A 12,399-nucleotide genomic window follows, 5' to 3' on the forward strand; every position below is an offset into this window, starting at 1 on the left:
AGTACCTCGCGGATTTGCCGGGGGAAATAGCGCTTGTCCTTCGCTATTACTTTCGCTCCTTCGAAATCGATGACGTGTCCCGGCTCATTCCAAGCATGCTCAGCGATGGCTGAGCTGAGTTAATTGTTTCTTTTCCGTCGCCTTGCCATGTTCATTAATCCTTGTTGTGTGTGGTCTGCAGATTTCCCCGATGTAAGATCTGCCGCAGGAGCCATTGCACTGTGTATACTCCTTCTGATAACTCCTTAGGGATGCTGTCTTTTGGTCCAATCAAGAGGCTGTTTATTTTGGTCACGGTGTGGAACCTTTTCACCACGTCGTGTTTGTTGAGGATCCTGGCTATCCTTTCGTAGGTCCCCACGACATATGAAATGGTGACTCGCGCCCTTGGTTGTGATGCTTCTTTCTTTCCGTTGTTATGGGTGATGGGCAGACATTTTCTTTTTCACTTTCGCCCTCCTTTTTATTATCATTTCGGTCATGTATCCATTCCTGCGTAGCGCAGTCGTCAGGTTTTTCAATTTTGCCTCCAAGGAGTCAGTGTCGGATAAGGTCCACTCTCACGCACCGGGTACCCGGTGCGTGAGAGTGGACATCAAAGCGGCCTTTTGAGACGGATGGTGATGCGAGTAGGCATTAAGATGCAGGTCCGTGTGGATGGACTTCCTATCGGCGGCGTGTCCCAAGTTCCCGTTGCTTTTTATCTTTACGGTTACGTCAGGGAATGGTAATTGTCCTCCTTTTTCCATCTCCATCGTGAACTGGATGCTACTTTGTTGTGTATTTAGGTGTTCCAGGAACCTGTGTAATTCTTCTTCACCGTGTGGTCTGACGACGAAGGTGTGGTCTACGTAAGCCAAAGCATTGGTTTCATGTCATAGCGCGTTCATCTCAAATCGCTCCATGTACCAGTTAGCTACCACTGGCGACAGTGACGACCCCATTACTGCTCCTTCTGCCTGTTCGTAGTAATCACCATTCCACAGGAAGAAATTATTCCTTAGACTTGTTATTATTCCATTAATTAATTAATTCCAGAATTATTCCATTCATTCCGGAAATTCTCCAGGTACGCCCGATGTGGTGAGTCCTTTGACGATCTCCACAGAGTCATCTATAGGTACGCTGATGAATAGTGACACCACGTCGAAACTGAACATTTTGTCGTCCTTTTTCACTGAGATCTCCTTCAGGATTTCGATAAAGTGGGAATATCCCCATAGGACTATCAAATGACAGCGCGGCACTCGAGTAACAGCCATATATAAGGTGGATAGAAAAGCTTCGAAAAATACTTTCGACCTGAAGACGTAGGCAGGATGGCCAGCGAAATTGTCGACACAAGAAGACAACCAACGCGGATGGAGAACCCGGAAATGGAGAGACAAGCAATGTAGCTTTTTGTCATTACGGAATTTTTCTTGTAGGATACGTCACTTACAAAAAATAAACCTGGTCATAAAGAGAGTACCACTGAGTGATATGTAGAGCCGATGATAGTTCCACGGGGAGGTGACGAAGGTAATGTGAGTAGGGATCCATCTTGCTATACCAGTCTCTCTGCTCTCGTTGGATCCAGGTCTGCTTGAAGGAAACCACTGCATTAAAGGTGATTTTGATGAATACTTGGTGGTTAAGTTCACATATATGGGAGTAAGACCCAGGTTGAGACATTTCTGGGTAATGACGAAGTTTAGTTCTGCTTTTCTCCCTTCCTCAAACATATATAAATACGATGTAGTCACTAGTTGATGTCTTGTACCTGATGCTGGTTTTGTGGTCCGAAACACGTTAATAATACTTTAATACGTTACGTTAATAATAGACTTGTGGAAAAGTGCAAATTTGTTTCCTCGTGTCTATAAATGTTGACCATAAAATATTCGGATTTTCTGTGATCGCTAAGTGTCATAATGAAAAAGAACTGTGCTTGCATATCGGTTGGCGTGTGCTTGATGAATTACGGATCACCAGCTTATCCATCATCTTGAACTTTTTCTTAAAAGGAGCGAGCCTAATATTTGTTTTCTGCTCTTAGCACATGGCAACGAAATATTTTTTTGCAATTAAAAAATGATTGTATTTTATATTACTTCATTCTTAAAAAGATATAAAATGTATGACTTATTACCTAAATGTGTTCAAGAAATATTTGTTGCTCTCACAAATGGGCTCTAACTTGTAACAAACGTAGTTAACGGTACTGGGAGATGGAATGGTAGTGAATTTATTGTCTGCAAAATGTGTGTTAATTTTCCATCCATCCTCCGGTACGCCATATTAGGAGTCATGGGGTTCCGGGATTTCACTTATCCCTTGGTAGGGCTAGGCCGGGTCATTTTGGGATCGGTCTGAATCCCCTCGCTCCTTCTCTCCCGTCTTTGTCGTGCTTTTAAAAGAAGGATGTGGAGAGGTAGGATCTCCCACCCGTTAACTTACTGATGGCGAGCACGCCGCCGAAGACGGAGGACGAGTTGACGAACGTGGAGCAGTTCCAGCGGCTCATCCGGAACTGGTGCTGGCACTCCTCGATCCCCAGCCGGGCGCCCACGCCGATTGTCTGCGGAGAGAAAGAGAGAGGGCCCTTAGAATGGTTGTCGACTCCCAGAGAGTTGATCCTGGGAGGTGACCACCACAGGAGTTCAGGTAGATATTCTTCAGATGCCACTTAAAGAGAATGGTTGAGCGTACATTTTCCCATTGAATTGACCAGCTTTGATTTCTAAAAAGATTAACAACAAAACCGATTCCCTAAGCAGGGTTATCTTTGTAAGCCTTCTTTGGAGCGTGACATTTTCCAAAAGAGGAAAAATTTGGCCATTTAAATGACCCTTGGAGTTGAACCTATCGTCATGATGAAATAAGAAGTGTACGAAGTAAGCGACGTTGGAATTTCAGCGGGAGAAATGGAAGTTTTGTTCGAACGTTGGTCCTGTAACCTTCCTTTATCTCTCCCAAATTCGTGAGTTTTTTTTAGATATACTACGGGATCCATTTTCGATCCAGTAGTATAAGTGCAAGACGGTCATTTTGGCGAGTGAAAGAGGCAGAGTGTGACCGCCAGCCGGGAATTTGCGGGACTAATGCTAACATTGCAGGAATCTTGGATAGAGGTCAATCCTGCCGCTATATTGCTGCAGCTGCCCGCTACCGTACTGCGCTTCAAATCGCCATGGCGGTTGGCGAAGGCGTTGGAGGGAACCAAAGGGAAAGTAATTTGACGGAGCAAATCACCGATGAACTTATTGTCAAGATACAACATGAACGTTACGTGGGTAATTCTTTTCAAAATTTTCATGCTCATGCACCGTATTTCCAAGTAGGTACAGTGAAGAAAACCCTCCCTCTAGGCACCTAAGAAAACTTTCTCTCGTCGAATTCTCCCAGTGTGTTTTATTATTGCATACTTTTTCATTTCTTTACGGAAATAGTTAATTTTGTAAGTGCTTTCATGTTGCTAAGGCTTCTAATATTTCTTCGGCCCTTCGGCCATATTCACCCTCGACCTTTCCGCTCTAATACCTTCCTCTCATTTACTCCCGTAAATCTGGTGAGTCGACATTCATCCATTCCCTCTAAATGTAGCAAACCAGCGAGACACTCCTCTTTCACATAAATTCTATCAGAAGTACATGCAAACCATATTTTCTCATAATTCCCTCATTACTCACACTTCCTGTCTTATTGCATGTAGGTGTTGATTTTGCATGTGGTATTGTTCCTTTTTACGGGTGTTGACCTAGCACCCCCCGCCACACGCCCTTGCGGCGGCTTGCGGGGTATTATTTAGATGTAAATTGTTGTAATTTCCCAAGTACAGAATAATGTATGCATAGAAGTGTAGTTCTTCACACCTGATATTATGAGAAGGTAGCATGGGCAAGCCAGGTGAAGTATTAATGCTGGTAAAACGCGGTTTTAGTGCTCGTGCATGAGGGCCTGTGGCGAAAATGGGAGGGGCAGGTGAGCATTTAGTGGATGGTGAGAGTGGGGATTGGAAGCACTGTTAATAGAGGTGTAGTTTGAAAGGATTGTGCCGCGCCAGGGTTGGCGGAGCATGCTATGTTTGAGCGTGGTCAAAGACTCGGAAGCTAGGGTTCGCGGGCCATACGTATTTCGCATCATCATAGGTGGTGGGAGTGAAGAACTTGATTGCTCCATCCCTTCTCGTAATTTATTCCAGTTCCCCGTGGCATTCTCTCTAACAAAAGAAAGGATGGGTGGTGTGTGAATCTGGTTTGGGAGAGGTAGGTGACCAGAGGGGGAGTCCTCCAATGTGACTGGAGTAGGACGACGTTTTGCTTTTCCTTTTGCTGAGACTATGTCGAGGACGTCACTGCTGAACGTACGTGATGATGAGAAGTAGGTGTTATTGTCCGGAGCTGAGATTTCAAGATGGTGTTTTTCATGAAGTTCTTGAAGCCTTTTACCCGCCGTATTCGTGCTCGAGATCCCCATGTGGGATGTTTGCTGCTCCCTCCCAGGACGAAATATCCTTTGGTAATTTATTCATTTGCAGATGAGTCTTTAACTTTGAGTTTCTCTGGGGGAAGATATACGGACCATATGTTGATGTTCCTGATGGCCATGAATAGAAGGTCGCCCTATAAGTGCAACTAAATATACTATTAAACTATCATATTTTCTCGGAAAAAGATCAAGGATGGACTTAATATTTTGCGTCAAAAGTAGCGCATTCATTCATGTTATCATCTGGGAAGAGGAGGAGTTGTGGTACATGAAGGCAAAGCAATAGTCCATTGGCTGGCCTACGAGTATTGATTGCGTAAGTGGAAACTTTATTAATGCCCAAATAGAAAATGAGGAGCACTCGAAGCGGCCATTTTAAGCCAATGTAACGACAGAATACATATACTGTGTCATTGTTTTATGGCTTGTATCTCGATAAAAATAGATTTATAGACGTTAACTCAAAGAAATACCCTTAAAAGTATGTACTGTATTTAATAAAATCCGGTTGGAAAAGTAATTACGGTCATCTCTTGCCTGATTCCCTAAAAGCTCTATGGCCGATCACTAGACGAAGTGAAGACTATGTCAACTTAATATTTTTTATATTTCGTATATCATCAGGAAAATTATTGAAATTACCTTGATATATTTACTTCAAGGGAAACTCCTTATATTTTTGCTATTTTCTAGACATTATTTCATTTCGTAAAAAAAACTTTTTCCAGTGAAACGTTTTGTGATAAAGACGCATTTCGCAACTGTCTACCGAGTACAGCTTTTTGATTAAAGAGTCAATTGCATTGATAAATTAAATTAAATTTAGTTAATTAAATTAAAACTAAAATGATGAATAATGAATTGAAATTCTCTGTAAATGTGAACAAAATATTTTTACGGTGCATGTCAATCAGAATGAGAAGTTTTGTGAATCATCTCCTCTCTCTGGTTCCGCTCCACCAGGAAGGAAGCAGCCGCCTTTGCCACCGACGGCCTTTCGTCACCATGGCTGCATGTCTTATTGCTTTGGTTTACCCCCGCGGTCGTCTACAGGACGAGTAGATTGGCCAAAGAGTATGATGAGGAAATTATCAAATAATTATTTTTTCGTCTTTTAGGAACACAATTTAAATAAACGTAGATTCAAGTAAACGAGATCAGTAACACGCACGAAACAAGTTTTACGCGTGCATTGAAGTTGAAGTCAGCTTTCACCAATTATTATTTTGGAACCATTTTAATGATTGAGAGGCGATGGAAACTGCATGTCGTACATATAATTTAACTCGCAAACTACGCATGTATTTAGCATAATTGATTGCTGTTAAAGACATCAATGACGCAATGCAATAATAGCAAACGTTGTCTGTTGTTGGCACGTGGGACCGCGTAGTAGGTTAAACCTTGAGGGACTCACCCCTGTTCGACAACTCCTGCACCTCCGGGTAATTTTAACGCTCGCAACCCAATTTTCAGCCGAGATATGTTAGTAACCCATTAAAGAGGGCGGATTCAAGAAAATTTTATTGACCTTATGAATTTTATCTTATTAAATAATGGGTATGAGACACATTTTAATAGTTATAATGGAAATTCATGCATACGAGCTGTCCGCAGACATGGACTTGGGATGAAGTATCCACGCCTTGTTGTCATAGGGAAGCAATGACTCGCCTACGAGTATGGACCATCTGGACAATTGGCAAGATTTTAAAAGATATTTTAACTTTCACCAGAATTGCAAACTAGGTGGCTCGTGTAACATTCAATCTTTGACCGAAGCTACAATCACCATGGACAATGACTACATCTCCACCGTATCCCACAATGCCGAATGACAGATGACGTTCCGCGTTGAACCGAGAAATGTACGGATGGGGTGCACAAGTGAAATGGATTGCTACGCATTTTAAACAAATTCCGAACTCGTGCTGATCTGGAGACTTTCCAAAGGCTAAGGCATATGAAATTATGAAAGAGGCATTGCGGATGTCGTGGATAGAAGATGTCTATCATAAACCGTAGTCCATCAGGTGCTGCGGTCTGGGCTAGAATCAATAAAATAAGAGATCTGGCGACTGGCCTTAACTCTCCGGTGTGGATATCGATGCCCGCATTAGAACTTCTCCCTTTGATATTTGAGAAGCCCTCAGGCAGTTACGCCACCCTCTCCAACACCCACCCTTCGCGGTAGTGTCGCCGAAAGGTAGCAACTCCATTTTCGAGAAGTAGTATTATTTAGGGGATGCAACCGACATCTAAGGTCATCTGCCACATTAGATATGGACAGGAAAAGAAGAGAGTGGAGAGAAACCCGGCGTCGGCATTAGCCTACTCTAACCGAAAGCAGCCAAGGGGTCCACAGCTTAACGTCCCATCTGACGAACGGCGTACCCACTCAAAGTGCCTTCCACGAAGCACCTGAAGTAGGGATCGGGATTTCACTTAATAATATCTGCCGCAGCCGGGATTCGAACCTGGGCCCTCGGGTTGGGTAGCCAGTATGTAAGACACCGCACCATCCCGATTCCCAGCCTACCTTATCTAATATTTTGGATACGCTACTAAGTTTATCATAACAACGTTATTCAAATCCAGCTCCCCTACGCTGCACGCGATCCAATTCGGAGCCTTTAATCATGGCGCCTTAAAGGCAAACCCCGTCCTCTGTGCAGTACCAACACAGGAGAGTTGTTTGCTATCATCATCATCGGTGGCATCAAATTCAGTAACTATTCCTTTCTAAGTTGTTCTGACTCGCACTTCAAAACATTTCCAGTTTTTCCACATCCCATCTCACGGGTCAGGAAATGCATTTATTCTTCCACACCACCCGCCGTAATGGTCTTAACGTATTTTTTATATAGGCCCCTGGGCACATGACAATCGCCGGAAAATGAGAAATCAGGCCGATTAAGCGGCTAAGGACGCCCTGAAGGTCGTACGGTCTTTGGAAGTACCGGGCGAGGATCTGAAAGCGGCGTTAAGTACGCATCTCAAAAGTAGTGAAGTGACACTTGGCGGATGGCTACCGCCAACAGAAAATTACCACGCTGAAAGCAAAGATGTCACGGTGCGAAGCTTGTCAGATGTTCACGGAGGGAGGAGGTCGCTATCACAGTTGAGAATACTGTGTTCCGACTCACTCAAAATCTCTTCACTCCTTTCAGTGAAAAGTTCAGGGTTTGCGCCAAAAATAGGAGTAAATTGTTACAAAGAAGAAAATCCTATAGCCAATAAAAATAATTAAGAAGAACTCCATAGGATTTTCTATAGAAGCTACAGGATTTTCTTCTTTGTGACAATTTGTCCATCAGCCAATAGCTCCACATCCTCTATTTTAAAGATAGGAGTAGTTTATATTATTTAATATAGTCAGTCTTTAAAAAGGCCGTAAGAAGCACAATTTATCGTTTCAAATAAACTACTTATTCGGTAATTTAATGGAACAATTAGATTTTATTTGTGGTTTCTAGCCTTTTGCCAATATGTTCTCGATTTGAAAAATAATGTGCGGAATCACTCCCGTCCACGCTGGGAGTGACAGCTCATTTCGGTCGACATTCCCAGTGTAGAAGGGTGGTTGGGTGGGTGGGAGGGAGTTCGAGAGGGGTTTGTGGTGTAGGTGTGAGGTTGGCATGTGTTTATCCTTCCCAAGGTGGTGCTGTGAGTCTCCAAGTTGAAGGGAGAAGATCGCTACAGGCTACTCGCAGCAAGCCGCTACCCGGAGAGAGATAGGGAGAGGGACCGCGTGGTGACGACGCCAGCGGCCAAGAGTGAGACTACTTCCCCCACGGCACGCGAAATTCCCCGCGGCGGGAGTTTTCAAATCGCGGAGAGTTAAACCCACTCCAAGGAATGTACACTTTCACAGGAGTACAGGAGTTTTTTCACCAACCACTGTATTAATTGATGTTTTTATGGACAACTTCGATCGGAGAGGAGACGTCTCACAATGATCAGCCACTAGTTGGCAATATTTGGACATATCACCTCTGTATCGGAATATCTTCTGGTATGAAATGGGAAGAGAAGGTAATTGGAGAAGTTTATGACACGGCTCAATTCTCTGAGCTTGAATATTCTAGTTATTTGTCGGAAAGGACCACTAGCTCTTTATTTTTTTAGATATGGCCATTTATGTTTGTAACGCCCGTCCTGAAAGTGTTCGACTTTTCAATCTTCACGAAATGAACTTATTCTAACTATATCATCCGCTTCTCTTCTCGGCACCAGACTTCCCAAAAACTTGCCTCTTTCAGAAATGGGTTTCCTGATGTCCTCGAAATTAACCCTCACAGGAAGGTCAACGCCATCAAACAGATCAATAATGATCGTCGCCTATATTGTACCACTTAATGGATAGATTTCTGATAATGAAACGAAGGTACATGGCGAAACGTTGATGTGTAACACTCCCTCAAAAATCAATGGCAAGCCCCATTGGCCTAAAAACACCTTCCTTGCCACGGCTGTCCTGAAAAATGCAGTCTCCCGAGAAAGTCTTACTCCATGAAAGAGTCAGGGAGCCCAATGCCTCTGAAGACAAAGAAAGGAAATATGGAATCTACAAATAAGATTATAACAATCGTAAAAGTAATATATATATATATATATATATATATATATATATATATATATATATATGTATATGTATATATATATATGTGTATATATATATATATATATATATATATATATATATATATATATATATGTATATATATATATGTATATATATATATATATATATATATATATATATATATATATATATATATATATCCCCTCCCCGGACTACAACCTTGACGTGGTGGAAGGGCTTGTGCGTTCCGATGACCCCTAGAGCTGTGCTGGCGGGAGTAATAATTATTGCTCCTGGTAGGGTCACCCATGCCAGATAGGTCGAAGGTTAGGAGCCAGACGAAAGGTAGTCCACGCAGCGTCTGTTCCTCAGTGAGGCGGCTGCAATGGCGTCTGACCCCAGTGGGGCGGCCAGTAAGTGATGGTGTCACGTTAAAAACACTATTGAGGAAGGCAACGGGAAACCACCTCAATTATCATTCCCTAGAAAAATATGATGGACAATAGAGATAATTTGAGTCCTGGCAACCACGGGGCTCGGCCCAATCGGCCGTGTGTCGTGCCCGGCAGCGGGGGAGGCAAGGCTTCCGCGGTCGTCATCCCACGAAACCCTTGCAAGGGAAAACCAGCAGCAGCAGGACAGAAGATGCAGGAGAAGAAGACAAAATTAGTTAGAATAGGAACGTGGAATGTTAGGACAATGATGAGGACAGGGAAATTGGAGAATGTTAAGCGAGAGATGGAAAGGGGAAATATAGATATTTTAGGTCTATGCGAGGTGAGATGGAAAGATAGCGGGGATTACTGGAGTGATGAGTATAGAATAATATACAGCGGTGGGGACGAGAGCCAACGAGGGGTTGCCATAGTATTAAATGAAGAGGTAGGAAGAAGCGTAGTCAACATAGAGCAGGTAACGGATAGAATACTACTAGTGGAGATAAAAGCAGAACCGACGAACTTAGTTATTATTCAGGTATACATGCCACCGAGCAACCATAAGGAAGAAGAGGTCGATAAGATATACGATCAGTTAGAGGACATGATCGCGTGTGTTCCAGCAGGGAAACATTTGATAGTGATGGGGGATATGAATGCGACGGTAGGCGAAGGAAGAGATGGTGATGAGGTGGGCGACTACGGTTTAGGCACGAGGAATGACCGCGGGGAGAAAGCAGTTGAGTTCTGCAGGAGACAGGGGTTAGTCATCACCAACACTTGGTTTAGACACCACAAAAGACGCAGGTATACATGGAAAATGCCAGGTGACTCAGGAAGATATCAGCTAGATTATATACTGGTTAGACACAGGTTTAGGAATAGTGTGATAAATTCCCACAGCTTTCCGGGAGCGGATGCGGACTCAGACCATAATTTAGTTGTTATGAAATGTAGCGTACGTTTCAAAAAGATAAGGCAGGGGCGGCGAGTTAGAAAATGGAATGTAGAAGCATTAAATGGGTTGAAAAGGAAGGAATACAAACAGGCGGTAGAGAAAATCATGGAGGATGGTAAAGGGCTTATTACTATCGAAGAAAAATGGGAAATGATCAAAAAAGGGTTGTCTAAAGCCGCAAAAGACACTATTGGAACCGTTAACGCTAAAAGGACTAGGAAACCATGGATCACGGATGAGATGATTACAAAGATGGATGAGCGGCGAAAATGGAAGAATATAAGTACAGAATTAGGCAAAATGAAGTACAAAGAATTGAACAATAAATTGAGGCGGGCAACAAATAAGGCAAAAGACGCATGGTGGAAGACGCAGTGCGAGGATATGGAAAGTCTCCAGAGGAAGGGTGAAATCGGTGCGCTGTACAGCAAAGTTAAATCGTTATCGGGAAGTAAGAAAGGAAGAGCTATGCTAACAGTTAGAGATAAGGCGGGTAAGGTAATAGTTGACGCAGGAAAGATCCAAGAGAGATGGAAGGAGTATATAGAAGAACTGTATGGTAAAGAACTCAGACCAACAAAGTTAGACATTGAAAAAGAAAATGACGTAGAGGAAGACAGCTTAGGTCCAGGCATACTAGACAATGAGATAGAAAGGGCATTAAGGGAGATGAAACTAAATAAGGCCGTGGGGGTAGATAACATTCCCGTGGAACTTTTAAAATGCTTAGGAAAAGGCTAGGTGGGAGGAAGAGGCTATATGGGCTGATCCGTAGCATTTATGAGGAGGGAATCTGGCCGGAAGACTTTGTGAGAGCAGTTTTAGTTCCGATTCCGAAAAAGGTAAAGGCGACGTCATGTGAGGACTATAGGACAATTAGTTTGATATCCCACGCAGCTAAAGTTGTTCTCAGGATCATAAACAGAAGGATAGAGAATAGGGCCAATGATTACTTAGGGGATGACCAGTTTGGGTTTAGGAAGGGGAGAGGTACGCGTGATGCCATTGCAGTAATGAGATTATTAATCGAGAGGAATATAGAATACAACCAGGATGTATTTGCCTGCTTCGTAGATTTCGAAAAAGCGTTTGATAGAGTGAATTGGGAAAAAATAATGAGTATATTGCAGAAAATAGGAATAGATTGGAGGGAAAGGAGGCTAATCCGCAACCTGTACATGTCTCAGACTGCTCAGGTGCGGGTGGGAAACGGGGAGTCAGGATGGGCAGTGTTAGGAAGGGGTGTAAGGCAGGGTTGCCCATTATCACCGTTGCTGTTCAACCTGTATGCAGAGGAAATGATCAAAGAGGCATGGGAAGAACTAGAGGTAGGAATGAATGTGGGCGGGGAATTCGTAAAATCAGTTAGGTTTGCTGATGACCAAGCTTTAGTTTGTCAGTCAGCCAAGGGGCTGCAAGCATTGCTGAGTGAATTGGAAATTCAGTGCGACAGGTATGGGATGAGAATCAACATTAATAAAACAAAGGTTATGCGATTTTCTAGAAAGAAAAAGGGCAAGCTTAACATTAAAATAGGAGGGCAAAAACTAGAGCAGGTAGAACAGTTTATGTATCTCGGTAGTGTTTTGAACCAACACGGTCAAAGTAGTAGGGACGTAAGGAGAAGAATTGCGCTAGGCAAAGAGGCTTTCACGAGGAGGAGGGAGTTGATGACGGGGACTTTGAGTAAGGATGTTAAGAAAAGACTCGTAAAAACTTTGATATGGAGCGTAGCTATGTACGGCGCGGAAACGTGGTCATTGAAGCAGGAGGATAGACGTAGAGTGGAGGCTTTTGAAATGTGGGTGTGGAGAAGAATGGAGAAGGTGAAATGGACAGAGAAGAAAACAAATGAGGAAGTACTTGGTATGGTGGGCGAAGAGAGGGGTTTGTTGGGAGCAATCCTATGGAGGCAGGAAAAGTGGATGAAGGGGGTGTTGACCGGCAGT

At 43.3% G+C, this 12,399-nt stretch overlaps 1 protein-coding gene across 1 annotated transcript in view; it reads right to left on the reverse strand.

Annotated features, from left to right (window-relative positions):
* LOC139696594 (protein Wnt-5b-like) overlaps positions 1-12,399 on the reverse strand; it is a 44,949-nt gene that overhangs the window by 15,433 nt on the left and 17,117 nt on the right. Inside the window, exon 2 of the mRNA XM_071595402.1 lies at positions 2,440-2,560. Within this exon, the coding sequence (XP_071451503.1) occupies positions 2,440-2,560 (121 nt within the window). The remainder of the gene's footprint in view (positions 1-2,439; positions 2,561-12,399) is intronic.

Source organism: Hetaerina americana, unplaced genomic scaffold (genome assembly GCF_022747635.1).
Source record: "Hetaerina americana unplaced genomic scaffold, ioHetAmer1.1.p SCAF_1, whole genome shotgun sequence".
Taxonomy (NCBI): Eukaryota; Metazoa; Arthropoda; class Insecta; order Odonata; family Calopterygidae; genus Hetaerina; species Hetaerina americana.